Source organism: Lissotriton vulgaris, chromosome 9, assembly GCF_964263255.1.
Source record: "Lissotriton vulgaris chromosome 9, aLisVul1.2, whole genome shotgun sequence".
In the NCBI taxonomy this organism is placed as follows: domain Eukaryota; kingdom Metazoa; phylum Chordata; class Amphibia; order Caudata; family Salamandridae; genus Lissotriton; species Lissotriton vulgaris.
The window spans coordinates 265772662-265796693 of NC_141697.1; the positions used below are offsets into that span (position 1 = coordinate 265772662).

The window sequence follows — 24032 nt, forward strand, 5'->3', positions numbered from 1 at the left end:
AGTAGGGGGTCATCTTATACGCCCAGTCATCTTATACGCCAGAAAATACAGTATATATACTGAGATGTCATCAGTGATGTCATGAGTGATGTCACTGACCATGTCATGAGTGATGTAATATGTGACGCATCAGCAGTGCACTGCGGGCGCGCGAGTCATAGTTAGCTGAACTAACTATAACGGGGGAATTTCAAAGGTTTTGCATGAGTAAAATGACCAGCTAACTATAACTGGTGTAAAACCTATGTTTTTTTTTCAGTGAATTTCAAAGGTTTTTAAAATGCTAATTCCTAACTATAACGTGTATGAAACCTATGGTTTTTTCAGTGGATTTGCAAGGTTTTTAAAATGCTAATTCCTAACTATGACGTGGCTGAAACCTATGGTTTTTTCAGTGAATTTCAAAGGTTTTTTAAATGGTAATTCCTAACTATAACGTGGCTGAAACCTATGGTTTTTTCAGTGAATTTCAATGGAATGATTTTGTAAATGATAATTTTTAAATATATTAATTGGTATATTTTTTATACTGATTTACTACATTATTTTAAATTATTTATTTTTAGATATTTAATTTTTTAAATTACATTACATATTTTTAATATCAATAAAAAAATGTTTTCACACCTCTGGCGCGTTTGCAGAGGGGGAACTAATTCCCCTTGCATACTGGGGGTCACTGGGGGCCAACTAGCCCACCTGGAACCTCCAGTATGTGCCAAGGGGCTGCATTGCAGAGAGGTGTAATGAGGCCATACCCTTTTTTACACCTCTCTGTAACGCAGCCTCCGGGCGTGTTTGCAGAGGGGGAACTAATTCCCTACGCATACTGGGAGTCCCTGGGGGCCAACTAGCCCACCTGGAACCTCCAGCCTTTTTACACCTCTCTGCAACGCAGCCCCCTGGCGCGTTTGCAGGGGGGGAACTAATTCCCCTTGCATACTGGGGGTCCCTGGGGGGCCAACTAGCCCACCAGGAGCCTCCAGTATGCGCCAGGGGGCTGCGTTGCTTTGCCCCGGGGGTGGCGGTCCCCGGGGCAGTGTGGGGGGGATTGGGGACCCCCCACACTTCTTTATCACTATGTCAGACCGGGTTTAAAAAAAAATAATTTGGGCCTTGGGGGTCCTTGTGGGAACTCCTGGGCAGGCCTAGGGGGTCAGGGTGTGTCTACCCTGCCCCCTTTTTGTGTTCTACACGTTTGTTTTTGTGCTTTCTTGTGCCTCGGTCTACCGAGCACAAGATGGATGCCAACACTTCCTGGTTTGAAGTGTTGGCAGCCAATGAGCATGCAGCTTTCTCGGGAAGGCATGCTGATTGGCTGCCACTGTCTGTCAACACTGGTTTTGTATTTTGCATTATTTTGTGTAACTTTCCTGAAATTCTGCATAATTATACAAATGGAAATTAAATTAATTTTGCACACCCCATACCTTTAAACAACAAACAAGTATTGTATGCAATGTATCCAGGAGTGATAGAGAAACCACACATTAGAGCCAGTGTTATACCATCTGAGGAATAATCTGTGGTGTTTGCCTGGAATTAAGTGGAGAATGGTACAGGAAAAGATAGGGTCAACAGAGAGATGGAGGTTATGACCCTAAGCCCTACCTGGCCCTAACAAGCCTGTGCTAGTACGATGACACAAAAGATACTTTCCTCCCTTTACTTAGACACCTGGGCTAAATACCCTGGTGGGAGAGGATCAAATAGGCAAAAGAATGGGAAGAGGGGCCAGTAGAGAGAGGGGAAGTCCTGAACAACATTGCAGAAAGGAATCCATATAGTTCAGGCAGGGGAAGATATACAGGCTACAGTCGGTAATTGTCACATCCTGAAAGACCCACCATTACAGAGTTCTTGCATGCACTCTTGTGCTTTTCTTTAAAGGTATGTCGTTGGGCCACATATTTCCCTTTTCATTATTACCCAATTGTTGATGCCTTTGGATAATGCCCATTAGGTCATGTCTTATCCTTTGTATACATTGTGATTGATCATTCCCTTCTGTTCATTATTGCCCAGTACAAACCTGCCAACTTAAAACAAGTGTTTACTGTGTGAGTAGGATGCAAGGCATTGTATTGAGAACTACCTACGTATGCCCCCTCAAAAAACAAACAAAATAAAGTTTGCTTATTCTGGTCTCAATATCCTGTGTTGTTTTCAAAGCCATAATGGACATCAGCTGCTCATAGCCTCCAAAGAGGAGCAGGAAACCCACTCTGTGGAGTGGTTTCCAGCTCATATTCCCTGCTACCGTGTGATCTGGGCTTCTCACTGGGTGACCATGTGAAGGAAGTCAATATCGTGTGGCACATGGTGGCACGGTGTGAGTTGGCAGGCCTGCCAGTGGCTTACATGAAAGATCTAACCTTTATATTAGGCACAGTGGATCCCTCCTTTCTGTTGGGAAAGAGTGACAGTCTGCTTAAAGTTGATCAGTTTCATATATCGGCGGCCACTTGCTCACAAGCTACCCACTTGGAATCATTGGAATGTAGTCACTGGGAGGGCCATTTGTTTGGGTCCTAAAGAAGCTGTGCAGAAAAAAAATCGTGCTTCGAGCAGGGTGCCCTTCTGGTAAACCCAAAGCAATGCTTTTTTCGGTCCTAGTCTTTTACCATGTTTACTTGTGGCCTGCGTAGCCCCTGCCCATGTGCACTTTTGGATCTATATATAACCTGTCCACACTCTCATCTTTGTCCTTTTATTTTTATAGGTCTGGGAAGAAAGCAGATGACGTTGAAGAGTAAGTATCTCCATCTACCAGTTCTGCATCCCCTCTGGCTGCGCCCGTTCCATTGGTCGCCGCCATTTATAAACAGTGAACCTCCGCGAGAGGTGTGTGTGACTGAGCCTTGAGCAAATGTAAGCATGGTTGGCTGCACTGCAAGGTCATGGTGTTAGAGGTACTCCGGTGGATTCTGGGAGAGAGAGGGTGCTCAAAGGCACGGTGGGGCTAGATATATGTTCGGAAGCAATATGCGGGGAAAGGTTGTCCAGACTCATGGAATGGCGTGTTCAGCGACTGTTTTTTGTTTTTTTTAGCGGGGGGGATCAGTAGCTAGATGTGAGTCCTTAGTGCAGGGTGTGGTGGATATGGATGAACAAAGGCAGTGTATGTTGATGGGTGCACAGAGGCTGTGTATATGTGTGTGTGTGTGTGCGCCCAGAGGTAATTTGAAGGCAGAATGGTGTATACATCAGTGATGTGGTGTGATATATTGTGGGCTATCTCATGGTTCTCTCTTGCTTCTTTCCAGTCACCGGCTTCGACAGCAGAGCTTGGAGGGGTCAGATGATGGAGGAGGTAAGAGCACACCTGCTACACCTCATCAGTGGGATTGGTTATGGTGGCACTGGTCACTGTATCGCAATAGAAGGCAGGGACAGGCATTCTGTCACAGGTCTTGTTGTCTAGCAGCAGTTCTTTCCATCACAGCCTGTCTGTTCTCTTTGACTTTGTTCCTCTATTTCTTCCCTCCCTTGACTCTCATCCCACACTCTTTGCACCTCTCATCCCACATTCTTCAATCCCCTCACCCCCTCTCCTCCATTCTCAATACCTCTCTCTGTCTGTTACGGCCTCTCACCCCGTTCAAAAGTTCAGAAACACAGTTACATCTTGGGCAGTCATGAATGACCACTGAAAAACCATAGTGTGTTTAATAACATATAACGCGGGGGTCGATCTTTACTGTAGATCATGCCACAGGTGGTATTTACTGATCAGTATCAGCCCTGGTATCGCTGTTTTTCCTCTGTCTCACATGGTCCTTACCATTATTGCTTGCAAAGGTTAGTCACGATTCCCTTCATCTCCTTGACTCGTTAGAGACAGTTGAGCAATGTTGGACATGGCCCTTCTTAGGGGGATTTCCCTAAATATTTAGCTTTTTGTCCTTCTGGGTTTTGCCAACTCTTTTTTCCTGGCCTTAGGACTCTGGACACTTTCCTACTGTACTGCAGTGGGAAAGTGTGCACGCTCTTCCCTTTACTGGGTTAGGTGTCGTACCTGTGAGTGCCCTGTAAAAAGGTACACCACATACAGAGGGTGGGGGCGACACTGGCTACTAGTGGGATGCCGCACTGATTGTGCCACCCACCTGAATAGCCTCCCAAAAATATCTCATACTCAGGGTGTCTGGTCTCACTCTGTTGCCAACCCTTAGGGGGCCGGCCACTACCACCAGACCGGGGTAGTCGAGTGGCCGGATAGGGATGAACCTCCATGTGGGTTTTCACTACCAAGGGGGTTGGCTCTCCCAATGCGACACTTCCTGGGTGTGGCTAATTCTCTTGTTAAGGCCTCAGACCGTGGGTCATTTTCTCACTGTAAGTGCAGTGTGAAAGTGTGTGCGCCATTCCTACATATGTTAGGAAGAGGTGCTCACCTGAGGTTTCTAAAACGTTGGTCAGGTCTGCCATGGCCCGCTGGTGGGTGTGCACTTGCACCTATTATGTTTTAAGACTTGGGTCCAGTCTGCCATTGCAGGCTGGTATGCGCTTTGCACCAATGGTGCTCCTAAGTACGTGTCCAGCCTGCAATTGCAGGCTGGTATGCTCTTTGCTCCGATGGTGCTCTAAAAGACGTGTCCAGCCTGCCATTGCAGGTTGGTCTGCGCTTTGCACCGATGGTGCACCTAAATACGTGTTCAGCCTGCCTTTTCTAGTCTGATGCGCGCAATTGTGTGTTTCCTCAGACTAGTATGTTTAAGGTAATACCCATTCTGAGAGGACCGTTCACTTCCACCCGAGTACCTTGAGGGTACTTCTTAAGGGGTGAAGTTAGTGGAAGGTGATAGGCAGGGCAGGTACACATGTTTGTCCCCTGCCCAGGTAGAGAGGAATATGCATGCGTATTTTCACTGCCTATGAGGTTTGCTCTTCCTATAGGCTAACATGGGGAAATGGTTGAAATCACTTCAGACTGCAATAGTGGATTGTAGTGGAGCAGTCTCATAATGTTTCATATCATTTGATTAGCAATGACAACTGCTTGCCAGTAGTAAAGGTGGCTTTGCCGTAATTCGTGCAGAAATGCCACTTCTAGAAAGTGATACCAAAGGGGATGATGGACGGAGCGTTTGAGGAAATCAAAAACTCACCCCCAGTCAACTGAGCTGGGTTTAATCCAGTGGCAAAGTGAGCAAGGGACCCACGTCTGGGCATACCCTGCCAACTTAGGGCGAACAAAGCAATACCAAAGGGGATGATGGACGGAGCGTTTGAGCAAATCAAACACTCACCCCCTGTCAACTGATCTGGGTTTAATCCATCATCGTTCTTTAGCTCACTCCACCACCCCAGTTCAGACATGGCCATAAGCAAATCAGCCTGACCCTGTGCCTCATGGGAACAGTCCAGCCCGAACTGCCAAGCCATATCTTCCCTGGACCGGAAACAAGCATCCTGGGACCGGTTTCGGGTTAATAACCCTCATCAGCCAGGCTATCTTGAATCCAGTGGCAAAGTGAGCAATTGACCCACGTCTGGGCATACCCTGCCAACTTAGGGCGAACAAAGCGATACCAAAGGGAATGATGGACGGAGCGTTTGAGCAAATCAAACACTCACCCCAGTTAACTGATCTAGGTTTATTCCATCATCGTTCTTTAGCTCACTCCACCACCCCAGTTCAGACATGGCCATAAGCAAATCAGTCTGACCCTGTGCCTGATGGGAACAGTCCAGCCCGAACTGCCAAGCCATATCGTCCCTGGACCAGAAACAAGCATCCTGGGACCGGTTTCGGGTTCATAACCCTCATCAGCCAGCCTATCTTGAATCCAGGGGCAAAGTGAGCAAGGGACCCACGTCTGGGCGTACCCTGCCAATTTAGGGTGAACAAAGCGATAACAAAGGGGATGATGGACGGAGCTTTTGAGCAAATCAAACTACTAGAGCAAATCAAAGTACTAGAAAGTGGGAATTTCTGTGCTCTAAACTCTTTGTGTGCCTTTGTGCTTGGCTCCAGTCCGCACTGGAGGTTCGAGGAGCACATCTGGGCATTCCCAGCGATAGCTATAAAAACTGGGCTTACAACTGGAAAGACAAACCTCTACCATGTGCAGGCCAGCTGGAGAGTTTGGAGGAAGAGGTTGTGACACTTGGCCTCTGGAGCCAGATCATGTCCCCACTAAAGATAAAGATCTACATTCCACTGCCTCATGGCAGACAGGACTGACATTTAGGGGAGACATCTGTGGTTCAAAAGGAGACCATTTGAACCACCCCTAATTTCAAAGGCACACTCCAGTATAAGTACTGGTGCCTTACTTCAGCATGGGTGAGATATGCTTGTGGGAACTTAGGGCCAGAGAACCTGGACTGTGTGGTGCACGTTGCCAGATGACCGGAATGGTCTGGTGCGACCTGTATCATCGCCCACCCGACCTTATGCCTGGTTTTTCTGGGTTTGACGCTGATCAATGTGTACCTGACAGGGTGTCTCCTCCTTCTGCAAGGCTCCCTTCTTCATTTTCCATTCATCCACTGCATGACCCCCCTGTGCTTCTCAGAATTGGGATGGTGCGGGAATGCACTAGGGGACCCTTTGACGTGAACGCCTATTACCCTCGGCCCTTGTCTGTTCCGCAGTGCCCAGTGGGGAGGGGGAGAAACGGGGGAGTAGAGGGGGCACGACAGAGTGTCTCCAATCGGTGGGTGTAGGATAGTCATAGTGAGTTGGAGGACAGAGGGAGGATTGGGGCCACAGGGTCTGCAGTGTGTAACCATTTGGCCTACTGGGTATCAGTGAACCGCATTAGGGTGCTAAGTGCGTATGTGTGTGAGCGCTTCCGTACAGACTTGTCTGCTATCCATTGCACCGCGTAGGGGTGCGGAGTGAGTGAGTGTGTGTGTGTGAGTGACAGTGGGGAGCCGCCCGGATTCACAACACTGGACGGCAGTTTGCCTGATACGTTGATTTCATGCCAGAATAGCATTACGTGTGACATTTGTTTTACCCGAGGGGCCTCGTCCCGCGGTACTGCTAAAAAGTGTTATAATTTGTGGTATGTACATATTTCTGATATCATTGTGACCCATTGTGCACCCTATAACTGTGTGGTATTGAATTATAACAATTGATAGGGTGGGCCTGGAGTGGACAATGTATTGCACCACATAAGGGTGCTGAGGGGGTAGATTAGGATCTTTCCCAACTGTGCATATTACTGATTGGCCTAGTACTGCTAGTAATAATTCTCAATGTGATTTATGCCCAGAAATACATGATGCTTATGTTGTGTGGATTAATATGCGTGCTGAATACAAACGTTATTTACATACATCACGTGTGAAGTCTCTTTTGTGACGGCAAAGGTATTTATCATGAGTGCTGTGCCAATGCTTTACACATTGCCTCTGTGGTAAGCCTGACTGCTCAGTGCCCAACCACCCAAGGTCACCGCAGGTTATACTGTATCTGTAATCTCCCACCCCTGATGGGAGTGGTAGATTCTGCTTGGCTGGGGTACTGCCTCAGCCAACCTGAAAGTGCCAGTTCCAACAAGCAGAAAATTACAAAAAACAATGTTCCAACAAGCAGGCAATACTTCCTCGAGTGCTGGCTAGGATTGGAGCTTAGGTGCACATCACAACACCTAATTTTCCCAAACAATAAAGATGGATGACCAATCAGAGGTATGTTTTGCTCCAAAACACTCATGTAACACATGTTTAGATACACTGAGAATCCTTTTGCATGCTATGTGGAAAAAGCACAGTAAATCAGAGAATCTTTTTGCATGCTATGTTGCGAAAGCACAGTAAATCTATGGGGTCGGTTATTTGAGCGGTTCATTAAGTGTTCAGGTGTTAAGAGTTATTTTTGTGTTTGTTTAAGGTTTTAGTCACTGATGGGAGAGATTCAAAAAGGAGGAAATGATAGCTTAGTTTAGCACAAAGGACTGTTCTTTTTTGAGTCCAGAGTAGCTTAATGTGCTTGGCTGCAAGTGATGAGTTTAGGCATCAAGACCCATAGCTACAAAAACAGAGTTGGCATGGGGCTGTTTTTTTGCAGACTGTGCTCTTCCTTGATCCTCCCCCCACACCCTTGGGCCTTGGCTCACAGATGAAAGGTCTTGCTAACAAGTGGACTTCAGGAGTCCGTTTCTTGAATATGGCCATTCATGGCTGACCTTTATGTGTGCTCCGAGGGAAGTGGGATCTAATTAGATCTTTTCTCAAAAGTAGACGGTTGCTTTAAAAAAACCAGAGCCTCAGTGATTGGGATGTCATAATAAGCTGGTTATTGATGGCTAAGTCTACCAGTAACACTTCAAAACCCAATGATATTGGGAACCACCTGTCGCAGTCAGGAAAATCTTATCCTATTTGTCGAGTGGCTTGGGAAAACGCAGCTACCATGAGTGCTGTGAAGCTTCAAATTCAAGGTCCAATCCAGTCACTAGAGAGGTCAAAGTGAACCCCAGAATTCCTTTGGGCACCCTGATAGCTCACCAGGTACATTGGTGTCTAAGATCAACACCCAGCAAGGAAAGAGGCAGGAAATGGGGCTGTAGTAGAGATAGTACTAAACATTTTTAGGTCTCTGCTCTAGACAGCGCACGTTCTGTCTTGAAGGGACATGTTGTATATACTTTGTGGGCTGATGCCTGCCCATAGACTTCCCACTTGCTGGCTCCCTCACCTCTCTCCTATTCTTTCTCCTCATTTGTCCATGGCATGCATGGTTCATGCCTCGTCCTGGGTTTAGCCCCTCCCGAGAGCAGGGACCAAGTACTATATCAAACTACTGGTCAAAATTTTAGCATCTGTTTTCGTAACTACTTTTTAGGTTTCGCCTGGCGAACAGCTGCGCAAGCAGCGTTTCGCGCAGGCGAAATCTTATGTTAGAACAGTATGGCCTTAGTTCCGCCTCTCTCTTCCATTGGCTAGCTCCATAAATGGAGGCTAGCCATTGGAAGAGAGATCTGTCCGTCATTCACCGAGGCGATTGGTGGGCGTTCCGTAGAATTTTTCCCTTTTGCCTACGTCATGCGGCTGTGGGCGTGTTTATTTTTTTTTTGGGGAGGTTTTTTTTTTGTCATTCCGCCGACCGCCGCCGGAAGAAGTCGTCCTTGGTGAGTGCTTGCTGTCCTGTCTTCCCCCGCCCCCTCCCGCTGTCCATGTGTGCCCGTTCCCGCCCCCCCTTCCCGCTGTCCGTGTGCCCGTCCCCCCCCCCCCCCCGCTGTCCGTGTCTCCGGCATTGTAAATGCTTGTTTGATACTCTTAGCTGAGTTTCACAATCTGCACCCCTTTCCAGTATCTGCTGCACATCTCGTCCTTTTCTCGTGTTCTCTAAGAAACCCACACGGCCCCCGAGTCAGCTCTAATACATTTAGGTTGAGTGTTCGACCAGACTGCGTGGGTGTTTTTTCTCAGTGCGGTTGCCGTCGTGGAACATGCTTGCCTCGTCGCCTGGCCATCTCTTCCTGCCAGAGTGGTGATTACTGTTTATGTCTCACTGTCCATGTGTGCCCGTTCCCGCCCCCCCCCCGCTGTCCGTGTCTCCGGCATTGTAAGTGCTTGTTTCTTTCTCTAACTGAAGTTCACACGAGCGCTTATGTTTCACTCCGAGCTCCTCTGTAAATAGGATTGTAAATCTAATTCTTATCTCATCACGTTGGCTGAGCATTCAAAGATCAAATGTCAGATACTATTTTCAGAGGGGCACCAGTTCCCTGCCCCCACCTACTCCCTCATGCCATATTACTGTTGCTTGGGCTCCTGAGTGAGTGGCGCTGAGCTGTACACCTCGCTTCTACACAGAGCTATAGGCCGGCCTTTCCCATACTTGAATACAGTTCTGAGGCGCAAGTTGGAAGTATGAAAACTCCCTACTTCCCTCCCTCGGTTTTGTTTTTTTAACGCCTGCCTGTATGCTCTCTTTCAGCATTGCAGAAGTGTTTAGTAACCTGAGACGACCAATGAGAGATGCAAATCCCGGACTGGAGTCATGCCAGATCACTGCCACATATGATTGGGATGCAACACCCACATTAAACCTGTAGGTGAGAGAAAGACAAAACCAAGGCTAAAACTTTTCACATTGGCGCAGGATTACACAACACCCACATGCTGCAGCTGAGAGAGAGAGAGCGAGCGCATGAGAGGGGCAATATCTTGCAGCTGGATAATAATAAATAAGACAACGTTAATATCACAAACAGAGTGCCTCATCTGGTGGATTTTACAGGTTCAGAATCCCACGCCAGTACTGGAGCTGACAATCAAACCTAGCCCTAAACAGCTCAAGCCTACAGCATCTACATCAAACACCCACACACATTTTGCAGCAAGGGTACAGCAAAACATGTCTCGCGCCATCACTGCGCTATGCAGGGTTTGCAGGGGAACTTTTACCCGTCCAACAAGCCCAAAGCTCTCAAAGTGCAATAGGAAATCGAGTTCTCATTCTCAGGTGTGTGTCCCCGTTAACCAGCTTCGTCAGTATCCTGATAGTTGTACTGACGCAGCAAGCAGTTTGATTGCATGCTAAATTTCACTCTCACAAAGAGAAAATATCACTTGACAAACATCGTCTGAGCTGAAAGGCAGGCGAGTCAGAAAGTAAAGGGTAGTTGTTAGAAGGGGCGATCCCAGAGGCCAGGTTATGTCTACCCGACTCTTCTGTGTCCCACCAATAATGCCGAGCCCTAACGAGGGATCCCCACCGGGGGGGACCTCAAGTATTGAATTGTACACACAAGGACCACACCACACTTATGAACAGACACTACACCGTAGGTTTTCGATATCAAGTTCTTTATAAACAGGTAAAAGGAATTAGCACTCTTATGTACACACGATAGAGGGATAGTAAAAGTCTCAAGGCTTCTGGGAAGGGGGTAGCGGGACAGTCTCAGTCTTTTAGGCCAGTACGTAGTGTACCCTGCGCACAGCTCTCAATCCTCGAGCCGGGGGGTTACGGAAGATGGTAGTCGCACTGGGTGTCCTACTCACTTGAGGATGACTCCATTCGTGTTGGTAGCGTCGATAGTCCAGCCGGACCAGAGTACTCCTCGAGCCGCGACGGCGTCAGCAGGGCTTGATCTGGAGGGTAGTTCATGAGGAGCCGCGACCACGTCAGCAGGGCTCAGGATGTTCGTTGAGGTCTTTAGGATTCAAGCTTGAGCCGCGACGAGGTCAGCAGGGCTCTGATGTTCCAGTTCCAAGGATGAGATGAGCCGCGACAGCGTCAGCAGGGCTCGAAGAGTTACGAAGTTCAGTTTTCCCCTAGGGCAGCCGCGATCAGATCAGCAGGGCTTTCTTGTCCAGGATACAACTGCCCGCTAGTTCAGGGGCGGGCCTTGATATAGTCCAGTGGCCCTTTGATGTCCGGAGCCTCGCAGGCGGAGGTCCGAGGCTTTGGGGGCGGCCCGTTGGTGAGGTCCGGCGGTTGGTTCTTTGATCCCTTTGAGGATGCGTCCGGGAATTCCCAGACGCCCAGCAGGTCTGGAGCCAGCACTCGGGGAGGCCAGAGGTGCAATTGAAACTGGCCTCCAGGGGAAGACCAGAGGTGTCACAGAAACCAGTCTCTCAGGGGAGGTCGGAGGTGCCATCGAAACTCCCTGTCTTCTCTCACTAGGGTAGCCCTCACCCTCCCAACGGGGGCTGGCGCGTCTGGAGCCTAAGCTTCGCTGGGGCTGGGGTCATGCTAAGCCCATGGAGTCAGGGATCTCGGGAAGGTAAAATGGCTGCCGGTGGGCCTATGGGGCCTTGCGGATTTGGGGCGCGTGGGGCTGGGAAGGTGGCCGGGGACAGGCCGATGTGGGTCGCGGACGTTTGGTCGGACATGGGCAGGGCAGCCAGGGGTTTCTGGGTATGGGGCTGGGCTAACGGGGAGCTGAGGAACGGGGGAACCACGCCACAAGGCCAGGTCCAACAGTAGTTTTTTTATTTGTGTGGTTTCTGATGGATGTTACAACATTTAGCCTTATTTCATTTACTCGTTCTGTGGTTGGGTTATTTCATGCGACTATATTACTGAGTGACAAGCATGGTTTATTTTTAGGTCTCGACTATTCTATCCCGTTGGGGATTGAATAGGCGAGATTATAGTAAGTAGTCTGAAAAGTCTACCTAGCCTGCGGATCGCGTACAGTTCATGTGAGGCAGGTGTGTGAGGCAGGCGTGTGCACATCAAGCACCATCGGCCTCGGCATCAGACTTCAAAGGAAGCAGCTCGCACATCACCATTTGTCTGAGCCTCGGCATCAGACTTTAAAGGAATCCGCTCCCAAGCCGCTCAAATCAGACTTCAAAGAAATGCGCCCCCCGCCCCCCCCCCCCCCCCCCCCACTCCCCCCCTCATCAGACTCCAAAGGAATGCGCTCCCCCGCCACAGCAATGCTGAGGGTTTGGTTTTTTTTGCATCCATTTCGCGGGGAAGCCGTGTTTCGTTCGGCATTCGCTGCACCTTTCTCGGTTTTTTTTCTGGACGAAAGTGAAAGCCTACCGTGCTTGTTTACAGTAGCGTTCCTCCTCAAATGCTGTTGCTGTGTTGCCATTTCTCTAGGGACACTCAGCTTGAAAACACTCAACTTGCTAGCTGCAATGCTACATCCGCTATGCTTTGCCTCTAGACACGTTGATCCCTCGCAGACTGTGCTGACTCTGCCCCTCCTGATTCTGAAACTGACTAATGCAGTCACCACGCAGTCTCTTCTCTCTTTCTTATGATGTCTGCACTGCTGGCATTTACTTTGGACCCTCACCCTCACACCTCCTCACCTTCGCACACCCTCTCACCCTCACACACCCTCTCACACCCTCACCCATCCTCACTCACCCTCACACCCCCATACCCCCTCAGCCTCATGCCCCCTCACCCTCACACCCCCTCACCCTCCTCCTCACCCTTACACCCCTCACTCTCACACACCCTCACACACCCTCATCCTCCCCTTCACACACCCTCACTCACCCTCACCCTCACTCACCCTCACACACCCTCTCACCCTAACACCCCCTCACCCTCACATACCCTCACCCTCACATCCCCTCACCCTCCCTCACACCCTCACCCCCTCACCCTCACACCCCCTCACCCTCACCTTCACACAGCCCTCACTCACCCTCTCACCCACCCTTACCCACCCTCTCATCCTCACACACCCTCACACACCCTCTCACCCACCCTCACCCTCACACTCCCTCACCCTCACCCTCACACCCCTTCACCCCCTCACCCTCACACACCCTCTCACCCTCACACACCCCCTCACCCTCACACCCCCCCTCACCCTCACACCCTCACCCTCACACCCCTCACCCCCCCACACCCCCCACACACCCCCTCACACACCCTCACCCCCGTCACCCTCCCTCACCCTCACACCCTCTCACCCTCACCCTCACACCCCCTCACCCTCACAACCCCACACCCTCACCCTCACAACCCAACCCCCTCTCCTCACACCCCCTCACCCTCACACCCCCACACCTTCGCACACCCCCTCACCCTCAAACACCCTCACCCTCACAAACCCTCACCCTCACACACCCTCACCATCACACCCCCTACCCCTCACACCCCTTACCCTCACACCCTCACCCTCACACCCTCACCCTCACACCCCCTCACACTCCCCCACCCTCACCCTCACACACCCTCTCTCACCCTCACACACCCTCTCACCCTCACACACCCTCACCCTCACACCCCCTCACCCTCACACCCCCTCACCCCCACACACCCTCTCACCCTCATACCCCTTCACCCTCACACACCCTCTCCTTCACACCCCCGCCACCCTCACCCCCCTCACCTCCCCTCACCCTCACACCCTCACCCTCACACCCCCTCACCCTCACAACCCCACACCCTCACAACCCCACACCCTCCCCCTCACACCCCCTCACCCTCACACTCCCACACCCTCGCACCCCTCACCCTCACACATCCCCTCAACCTCACACACCCTCATCCTCACACCCCTCACCCTCACACCCCTCACCCTCTCACACTCACACCCCCTCACCCACCCTCACCCTCACACAACCTCACTCACCCTCACTCACCCTCACACACCCTCACACACCCTCACTCACCCTCACACCCTCTCACCCTCACACACCCTCACTCACCCTCACACACCCTCACCCTCACACCCCCTCACCCACCCCCTCACTCTCACACACCCCCTCACTCACCCTCACACCCCCTCACCCTCACACCCCCTCCCACACCCTCACTCACACCCCCTGCTCCTTTCTCGTGCATTTATTGTGCTTTATTTTCTATAGTTAACTTTCTTTTATATTTCCAAGCCTTCTTTGCACGCATGTTTTCTTTGTTTTTGCTCATGGGCGCTGTCACACTGACCTTAACACTAACACTCTAACATGAGCACACTAACACTGTTACAGTGAGATCAATTTGCTAACCAAATTGGCTTAAAGACATTCACATTGACAACGCCAATGGCTCGGCCATTACCGAGACCTATTGGCTTTGCCAGTGCTTGTTTCATTGGTGCCTGTGTAAGCTTGTGAGCCAGATCCACTGTTCCAGACCTGCTTGCTTGGACTTTATAGGTTGTCATAGACGTTGTTTTCTCAATCTGATATTTCCATTGGCTCTTACTCTTCAGTCAGGCAGTGCCTGCTCTCTTTGAAGGGCAGGCAGGTTCTCTCTACCACATCCGGCAGCTTCATCAGCCGGCTTGTGATCACCACCACATGCCCTGCAGAGGAAGTCTAGGTCAAACGCTTCCTGTTGTAGTGGGGCATAGTGCTCTAAATGTGTTTAGTTTTGGTTAGAAAGGGCTGCTCCAAACAGGGTGCGCAACATATTTGAAGAGCTGGCCGCAGCCTGTTAGGGCCTGCTGGCCCTCTTGCTGGCATACTAGAATTAATGTGAAATCAATAAGGACTAGCCTATTTGTGAATTTACATAGACTCAAGACTGTAAGACAGGGTACAAACCCTTTTGTTTCTTCATGAAGCCCTCACCCACCAACCTGGTGGGTGGCATGCTTCATCATCGGGCCCACCCAGTGACACCGAGTGTGTCCCGGGTGTGCTTCGGTGTCACTGGGTGGGCCCGATGATGAAGCATGCCACCAACCAGGTTGGTGGGTGAGGGCTTCATGAACAAACAAAAGGGTTTGTACCCTGTCTTACAGTCTTGAGTCTATGTAAATTCACAAATAGGCTAGTCCTTATTGACTTCGCATATGAAACCCTGGGGATACGGACTAGCTACCTAGTCCTCTCTCTCTCCTTTCATAGTGATATACCAGAATTAATGCCAGTCAGAGATGAAGGTTTTTTATTTTAATAGGTCTTTATTGATTTGTAAAGTTGATGCCAGTAATCTTTGTCAACATCAGTAGTATGTACATTAACATGGACTGATTGTGTGTACAGTTTAATTATCAATTAGTCAATTAATCAGGAAATTGTGAAGCGCGCTACTCATCCATGAGGGTCTCAAGGCGCGAGTCAGTCGAAGAGCCAGGTCTTGAGGCTATTCCTGAAGGTGTACAGAGTGGGGGAGCTTCTGATGTTATTATTATTATTATTATTTTGTAGCTTGTAAAGCGGCGGCTACTCCCAACGGGAATGTCCCGCGCTGCAGACGGCAGGCTAAACAGTAGGGGGGTGGCAACTAAGGGCTGGCAAACAGCCAGGTTTTCAGTTTATTCCGAAACAGAGACTCGGAGGGAATAAACCTAAGATCTAAGGGGAGGCTGTTCCATAGTTTAGCGGTCACCACTGGAAATGCTCGGCCCCCCATTCTGGACCGGCGGACGCGTGGGGTAGCCAGGAGGCGGAGATTGTTAGACCTAAGAGCTCTGGTCGAATGGACAAGTTTGAGCCTCTTTCTCAAGTAGCCTGTGCCCACTCCATTGAGGACCCTAAATGCAAAGACTAGTGCTTTAAACTGAATGCGTCGAGTCACTGGCAACCAGTGTAGCTTCCTCACATAAGCAGTAACCGAGTGGCGATAGGGGATATTGCCAATCAGTCTAGCAGCTGCGTTTTGCACGATCTGCAGACGATCAATTAGGTAAGCTGGGGCGCCCACATATAGGCTGTTTGAATAATCAAGATGTGAGGTAATCAGAGCGTGTATGATGGTCCTGCGAGAGTCCAAGGGCAGATACGGAAAGATTTTCCTAATCATACGCAGTTTGCCAAAGCAAGCTGCCGTAACTTTGTTGATGTGAGTTTTGCAGGATAAAGAGTTATCAAATTGAAACCCCAGATTGCGAGCTGCTTGAACTGGAACCCGAGGGGGATTGAGCTCCGGAGGCCACCATAGTGTGGCTGAAAGTGGGGATTTCTGATTAAAAAATAAAACCTCTGTCTTATCAGTATTAAGTTTAAGATTATTGGAGGTCATCCAAAAGGAGATGTTAGTAAGGCAGTGGTGAAAACTAGCCAGACTGCCGTCTCTAAAAGAAAATACCAGCTGAGTATCATCAGCATAAGCGATCACTCTGACCCCCCAGGATTCAACCACTTTTGCCAGCGGAGCAAGGTACACATTGAAAAACAGTGGGCTCAATGCAGAGCCCTGCGGAACACCACAGAGCAAAGGTTTTGCTTCAGATTCAAAAGGTCTAAGACAGACCTTCTAAGATCGCCCTGTAAGGAAGGATCTGACCCAGGCCAATGGAGTGCCCCCAATACCAAAATTATACAGACGGTCCAGCAGTATGTCATGTGAGACAGTATCGAAAGCTGCAGATAGGTCGAGGAGGACCAGCATGGCCTCCTCGCCCACATCCACACACTCTCGAATAGACTCAAATACCTCTAAGAGCGCCGTCTCAGTGCTGAAACCTGGTCTAAAACCAGACTGAGAATCATGCAATAGTTGTTTGGCTTCAAGATAATCTGCCAACTGTTCCTGTACTGCCTTCTCTAAAATGTTTGCAGGCTTGGGAAGAAGAGATATCGGTCGATAATTACTAAACAAAGATGGATCAGCATCTGTCTTCTGTTGGCCGTAGGAGAAGGCTCTACCACCCACTCTGGTTCTGCGGATGTGTGGGGTTTCTGCTAGAGCGAGGTTGGCGGAGCGGAGGTTTCTCTTGGATACGTGGAAAAAGACTCTTTCGTTGAGGTATTTGGGTCCGGTGTTGTGGAGGGATTTGTAGGGATGCGTGAGCAGCTTGGAAGTTACTCTCTTCTCGACGGGGAGCCTGTGGAGGTCTCGCAGGTGTTGGGTGATGTGATCATGTCGTGGGATGCCGAGGACGAGTCTGTCTGCGTTGTTCTGGATGGTCTAGAGTTTGCGTAGCAGGAATTTGTTGATTCCAGCGTAGAGGACGTTTCCGGAGCCCAGTCTGCTTGTTATGAGTGCGTGGGTGACTATCTTTCTGGATCCAGGGGGGATCCATTAAAGGTCTTGCGAAGGATGTGGAGGGTGTTCAAGCAGGTGGAGGCGGCAGCATTGATCTGGCGGGTCATGGTGAGGGAGGAGTCGAGTATACTGCTGAGGTTCCGGGCATGGTCTGTGGGTGTGGGAGGGTTGCCGAGGGCAGTGAGCCACCAGGTGTTGTCCCAAGCTGAAGGGGTGGGTCTGAGGACTTCTGTCTTCCCCCAGTTGAGCTTCAGATAGGTGCTGCTCATCCGGGATGCAACGTTTTTCATTCCTTCCTGGAGGCTGAGTCTGGTGGCTTCCGATTCCTTCGTGAGGGAGAGAATGAGCTGGGTGTTGTCGGCGTAGGATACAATGTTGAGTCCATGCTGTCTGATGATGGCAGCGAGGGGGGCCATGTAGATGTTAAAGATTGTAAGAATGAGCAATGATCCTTGGGGTACTCCGCAGTTGATCTCTGTGGGCTCGGAGAGGAAGGGTGGGAATCTGATCCTTTGGGTTCTGCCGGTGAAGAAGGAGCGGAACCAGTCGAGGGTGGTTCCCTGTATGCTGGTGTTGTGGAGTCTGGCTGTGAGAGTGTGATGGGAGGCGGTGTTGAAGGCTGCGGAGAGGTCTCGAAGGATGAGGGCCGTGGTGTGACCTTTGTCAAGGAGCTCGCAGATGTTGTCTGTGGCGGTGAGGAGGGCAGTCTCTGTGCTGTGGTTGCTGCGGAATCCCGATTGGGAAGGGTCGAGGATGGTGTTCTCTTCGATGAAGATTGTCAGCTGTGTGTTGACATCACATGGTATGAGTTGCTAATCTCTTTTTTTGGGTTGTTTACATGAGAAAATTTAAACCGCAACTTGATCATCCGATTTCTATTTCCCTAACGCCGACCTTGATAGTCCCCCCGTACAGTATGGGTGTTCTTGTGGGATTTCTAAGTCCATTATCATTCTCCTCAAATGTCGTTGTCGGCTGTTTCCTGTTCCATGTGTTGAGGAGTGTGGGTTTAGTCTCCCCGTCCTCCCCCCCAGGTTTGCAGGTAAACCTTTCTGAATGAAGCACGATTCTCTACTTAGGTAAACTCCTGATCTTTTGTTCCCCCTCCCTACCTGATTGTCTTTGCATATGTATGTATCATTGTGATGAATGTACAAGGGGGTGGGGCAGCCCGTAGAAGAGAAGGACCCGCACTCAGATATACTGGAGTTAGAGTAGCGCTTTTATTTGTAATGTCACAAGTCAAAAGGAAATTAACAGGACTCTCTTGGTTCCGAGATGGCAGAACTCTTGATAGCTCCTAATGCTCTCTCCTCACAGGTCCGGCCGGTTTAGGTCCTCTTGGCGTCAGGGATCCAAATGGCACTCAAAAGAAGGGAAAAGAGACCCTGGGTTACTAACGTTACCGGGACTCCGGCTATGAAAGAAGGGGGGCGGGGAGTGAGGGGATCACCAGGGACCGTTACCATAATACGCAAAAGACTTCAGTGAAATGCGCTCGTGTGTGCTCACAGAGGGGAGTGCGTCAAACACACAGACGCATCCCGTGACCACCCTCAACCCCCCCTACCCGTTCCCTCCCCGTGAAAAGACGAGCCCCCTTAATCTGGTCCGTACCTTGTGGAGACATACTTCTCCAGAAGCATGGCGGGGCGGGGCGGAGCGTGGTCTCGTTGGCCTCCCGGCTTTCTCTGCTCCTGGGACGACGCGGCTTCCGAGTCCTCTCTCCTTGGCTCTTGGGGCGACGCAGCTTCCGAGTCCTCTCCCCTCTGGACACCGAATCCCTCTGTAAGCTCTCTGGACGACTTCTCCTCTCCTGTCCCGGTCGCGCTGTTCTCTTCCGGGTGCCGCCTTATCAACTCCTCCGCAGCTCCCGATTGGAGGGTGATTGATGACGTCAGCGGCGGCGTTCCCTTCTCCGGGAAGGCCCACGCTACATTAAAGGGACCCTGTATACGGGGCGGAAAGGAATACGGGTTAAAGTCTTCACCCGACCCTGTGGCAGGCAGGGACCCCCTGACAATCATAACGCTTATTTCTGTGCTACTCCATTTTCTCAGTTTTCCAAGCCTTTGCGACACAGGGGGAGCAGCCACAGGCGCCTTCCACCACATTGCTATGTTCCGTTTCCCCAGAAGCAATAGAAGGTCTTTGAATTTGGTTGTGTTCTTGGCTTTTGCTGGTCTAACCAACCTGCCCAAGCATACAGCGATATTATTATCTAGGGGTCTACCCATCAATTCCGTCAGACACCCAGTGTGATTGGATGTAGGGCATTTCCATACTATATGTAAAAAATGTGCTTTGTCCTTTTGACGCTTGGGGCGCAGTTCCTGTCTGATGCCAACGTTGCATAGCATGGTTGTGTGCCACAATTGCCTGTCTCAATGGCGTCCTATTCTCCATTTAGAGTATAGAGCATTCGCTACCGCCCTCTTCGTGTATTTGTCCTAGCAGACTTTAATTTTTGTAGCGCCTTAGGGTGGGGTCTCTCAGTCTCATGCCCGCATTTGGTTCTGTTATGAGGTTCTCTTTGCCTATTAGAAGGGCCACTGGAATTATGCCACAGCGGATGGCCAAAGTATGCAGCAGGGTTGAGTAAATTATGCAGCAAGAAAAGGCACAATATGTGGCTTAATGCAGCAGATTTTGTGATACTATTACTTAATTATGTTATCTTTTATACACTTGTTAAGACTGTCTGGGCATTGGTTGCACCTCATTATTACCTGTTTAACACCCAAATACTACAATAAGCACAGAAATGTGACTAATAAACCTTTTTGCCAAGGGCCTTCCACTGCGCAGCAACAAGAGTCGCTTCATTGTTATTAACTTTTGAACTGTTTGAACTAGAAACAAAATGTGTGTTTTTGTTAAAATCTGCAGATTCTGCAGCAGATGATGAGATATGTGGCAAATGCGGCAAATCTATAATCATGCAAACATTTCAGGGGCTGCACAATCACATAATTCCAGTGGCTCTTCCTGTTAGGTTTGTTATTTCCTGTCTTTCGGGATCTAACTCTGCTTAAAGCCGCCATGTCATCCAGACCAGTCGGGCAGCTAAATAGGTCTCAGGGTTGGGTCCACCTATTTCTCCTTAGTCTATGGGGCTCATGGCCTTTTCTGTCAAGATATGTCTCCTTTGGGTTCTCCAGATCAGTTTTGAAAAAATTGACTTCAAGTTGTGGAAAAAGAATTTTGGTAAGATCAGGGGAGAGCCGTAAAGAAGTAAAGGAGTTTGGGTAGTACTATCATCTTAATGACACCCACCCTTACGATGGAGGATAGTGGGAGCCTAAGTCTGAACTGAATAACCTGTCGGACCTTAGTGACTCATTTATCCAAGTTTCCTCCTTCAGACTAAGATCAGTGTGATAGATCTGGACCACAAGATATATGAATGTTTCTCGTTCCCATATTATGTAGTCTCCTAAATATTCAGGGAGTTCAGTATCCTCGGTGCTCTTAAGGGGAAACAAACAGGACTTTCCCCAGTTCATCTCAGGGGACAAAATGCACCAAATTCACTCTGCAGTGATACCCTTTGAGATTGGGCAGTTTCCAGGTCCCTCAGAAACAATAGTGCATAATCTGAATACCATTAGACCGAATGGTATCTACTGCCGATTTCTACACCCCAGTCCAGACCTCTGGCCTGAAGTGGGCATGCTAATGGCTCTAAGGCAAAGACAAACAGGATAGGGGGGTAGAGCATCCCTGGTTGGTCCCTCTTTGTATTTTCCATATTTCGGAAAATACCTTACCTATGTGCACCCATACAAGTGGTTGCAAGTACTGCAACCGGATCCATTTCTGTATGTTCCCTTTGAGCCGCCTGATATGCTGCACCTTGAACAGGTATGGCAATGTATCAAATGTCTTCTCTATGTCTAAGGGGACCATGTATGGTGACGTCGGGATGAAGCTAACTTGGTTCATGATGTGTAGCAACCTGTGTAAGTTAATGTGTGTGTTACGGCCTGGGACAAAGAAAAACTGGTCTGGGTACATCAACCCAGGCAGGTCAGTTAGCAGTTGATTGGCAATTACTTTTCCTAGTATCTTGCATTCCGGTGTGAGGAGTGATAGTGGCATATATGATCGGACGTTAAGCAGGTCTTTCCTGCCTAGGTAAGACCACGATTATGGTCTCCCTGGTCAAGTTCGGAAGCACCTCAACATGTTGCGCCTCAGTGTACCTGGCGTAGAAGTGGGCAGCCATCCGTGACTTGTAGGTAGTATAAAACTCAAGAAGTAAGCGATCTATTCTGGGTGTTTTCCCTTTTGCCAAGTGATCAATAGCAACTTTGATCTCCTGAACATCTAGGTCTCTTAACGCAGACTTAGATGTTCAGGAGATCAAACAAAGTGTGTGTTCGAATGTGAGGCCCAGAATGTGTATCGAAGACATGAGTTGAGTTATTTTTGTGCATTGGGGGGTTGCGGCAACATCATATATGGTGTAGTAATAGGCAACAAATACCTTGTTTATATCTGCCTATGTCATGGCTAGTTGGTCTGAGCTTGTCCGTACAGCCCCAATAGGTTTCTGAGGGGTTTCCGATCCCAGACTGCCCTGTCTTCTTCCCCATGATGATGTTTCAAGTGTTCTTTATAGTGAATGCAACAGAGATGCTCCATCAGTGTCTCATAAGTTTTAGTCAAGTCTAAAAGTTGCAGTGTTTCCGTGGGGTTGTTATTTCAGGAATTTCTAGTCTGCGAAGTTATCTTCCAGTTTCTGTGACCTCTCTCATCAGCGTTGTCTTAAGACCATAGGAGGTCTTGACGCACAGACCTCGAATGACAACTTTGAAGGCATCCATTTTGGTGACAAGCTGTACATGTGTCCGGTTGTAATCGCCATGTCTGTATTGTAGGGAGTGTCTTTCCGAAGTTTAGTGTTAGAAATAGGGGATTGTGGTCTGAGGCAGTACGTCACAGATATTCTGCTTTGTATATATGCTGTATGAGCCTGACAGACCCCATGAATCTGGCGAGTCTCATGTGAAATCCGTGTGCACCTGAGTAGTAGTGTATTCATGGCTCTCTGGGCATATTTCCCACACAACCCTATTAGTTCCCACCTGTTAGCCCATTGGCGGAATTCTCGTGTCAACTGTCTACATGTGCTTGCCTGAAGGGTTGGTGCTAAGCGGTCCAGATCACTGTCTAGAACCAAGTTGTAATCTCCACCCTACAGGCGAAGAATACCCATCGTTCTAATGAGGTGTGGGTATAGGACATCAAAATTGTAATTGTAATTTATATTTATATAGCGCATTATCACCAACAAGTCTCTAAGCGCTTGCTTTGGGAACCCGTCTTGGTTTTTCCCTGTGAGATAACCCGTACTGGGCACCCCCAAGGTGAAAGCCAGGCATCCCGCCGCGGGGGGCCATAGTGGAGATTAAGCAAGCTATTGCCCGGAGTTGCAGAGTGTGAACCCGTGATTCGAGCAGGCACCGAAGCGAGAATTATCGAGTCCGTGGACATTTTGGGCTCAAGACCCTGCCGCGTCGGGAATTGAACCCTGGTCCTGGGTCTGACCTCTGCTTCATGGTCTGCCTCCTCTAACCATTGAGCCACATCTGCATTGTGTGTGTATATACTAGCTATCGTTAGTGGTGTCCCGTGCAGGAATTCTTCGATAATCATGTATCTCCCCTCTGGAACAATTGTCGTGTGTAATCTTGAGGGGATCCCTAGAGCCACCCACATTGATATGCCCCTGGAAAAAACTGAATATATGGTGCCTTGCAAGTGGCCTCTCCAGCAGTCGCACACCACTCCTCCCCTGCTACCAGAGCAGCCTTGCCCACCCGCTCGCCCGCAACCAAACGGAAAGTTATTACCATTTTATGTTTCTGCTTCTTGCACTGCAAGAAAGCAGTGGGGCTACACTCCACCGCCCTAGTGGAGGAGCCGCCCCTGTGGTCTCCATCTTTTCTCTAGTCTGTTTAGCTCTTGTGCTGTCAAGTCAGTGCTGAATGTTGATTCTGGCACAGAGGTAGACGGTGAGAATTTATTTCTCATGGCAGCAGGGCACAAGTCCAAAAAAGAGAAGTGGGGGTATGCTGACGTCACGACAGGAAGCGACGTCACGAAAGGTGGCTTGCACTCAGTTGCAGTTTATAGTGATCGAGCTCCCGGTAAAATAAGTGGGGGGACGCCATCCACCTGCGTGGTACACCGACTCGAGCCCTGCATGGCAGGATGTGAGAAGAGGCGCAAGGGCACAAAAGCCAATGTAGCCTTTCCTTGCAAGGGAGGGGGGTCACTTATACCAGTGACCCTCCTGGGGGAACCTTGTCAATGTAGGTGAAACCCAGGCACACAGCTGAGAGCAGGTGGCCCTGCAGCGGGGGCACACCTCACAGGCTTCCATCCATCTGCACAAATTTACAAAAGAACTCTTCTAGGCATGCTTCAGCCCTCTCTACAGAACCCAAGCGGCTGCAGTGATATGTGCTCGGAGGGAACAGATGGAATTCACACGGGTGTTTGGAAGATCTCGCTTCAGAAGGTGCAGAGGGAAGCCCACCCTACCCAAATCCTACTGCCAATGAACAGGCAGTCACATAGAGAGGCGCAGAGAGATGATTTCTTGGTGTTTGATAGGATGAGCACTTTGAGTGCATCTGGTCTGGGCCGAGTTTAGCTCGGCATGGCGGGGTGTCAGAACCGGCACTGCCCCCCT

At 49.6% G+C, this 24032-nt stretch overlaps 1 protein-coding gene across 3 annotated transcripts in view; it reads left to right on the plus strand.

Moving 5' to 3' along the window:
- IFT43 (intraflagellar transport 43) overlaps window positions 1-24032 on the plus strand; it is a 270330-nt gene that overhangs the window by 208219 nt on the left and 38079 nt on the right. For all 3 annotated transcript variants that reach the window (XR_015299913.1, XM_086937532.1, XM_086937533.1), the window contains exons 4-5: window positions 2723-2752; window positions 3267-3313. Coding sequence is in view for 2 of the 3 variants with exons in the window: in XM_086937532.1 (XP_086793658.1) it covers window positions 2723-2752; window positions 3267-3313 (77 nt within the window). In the remaining variant the exon portion in view is untranslated. The remainder of the gene's footprint in view (window positions 1-2722; window positions 2753-3266; window positions 3314-24032) is intronic.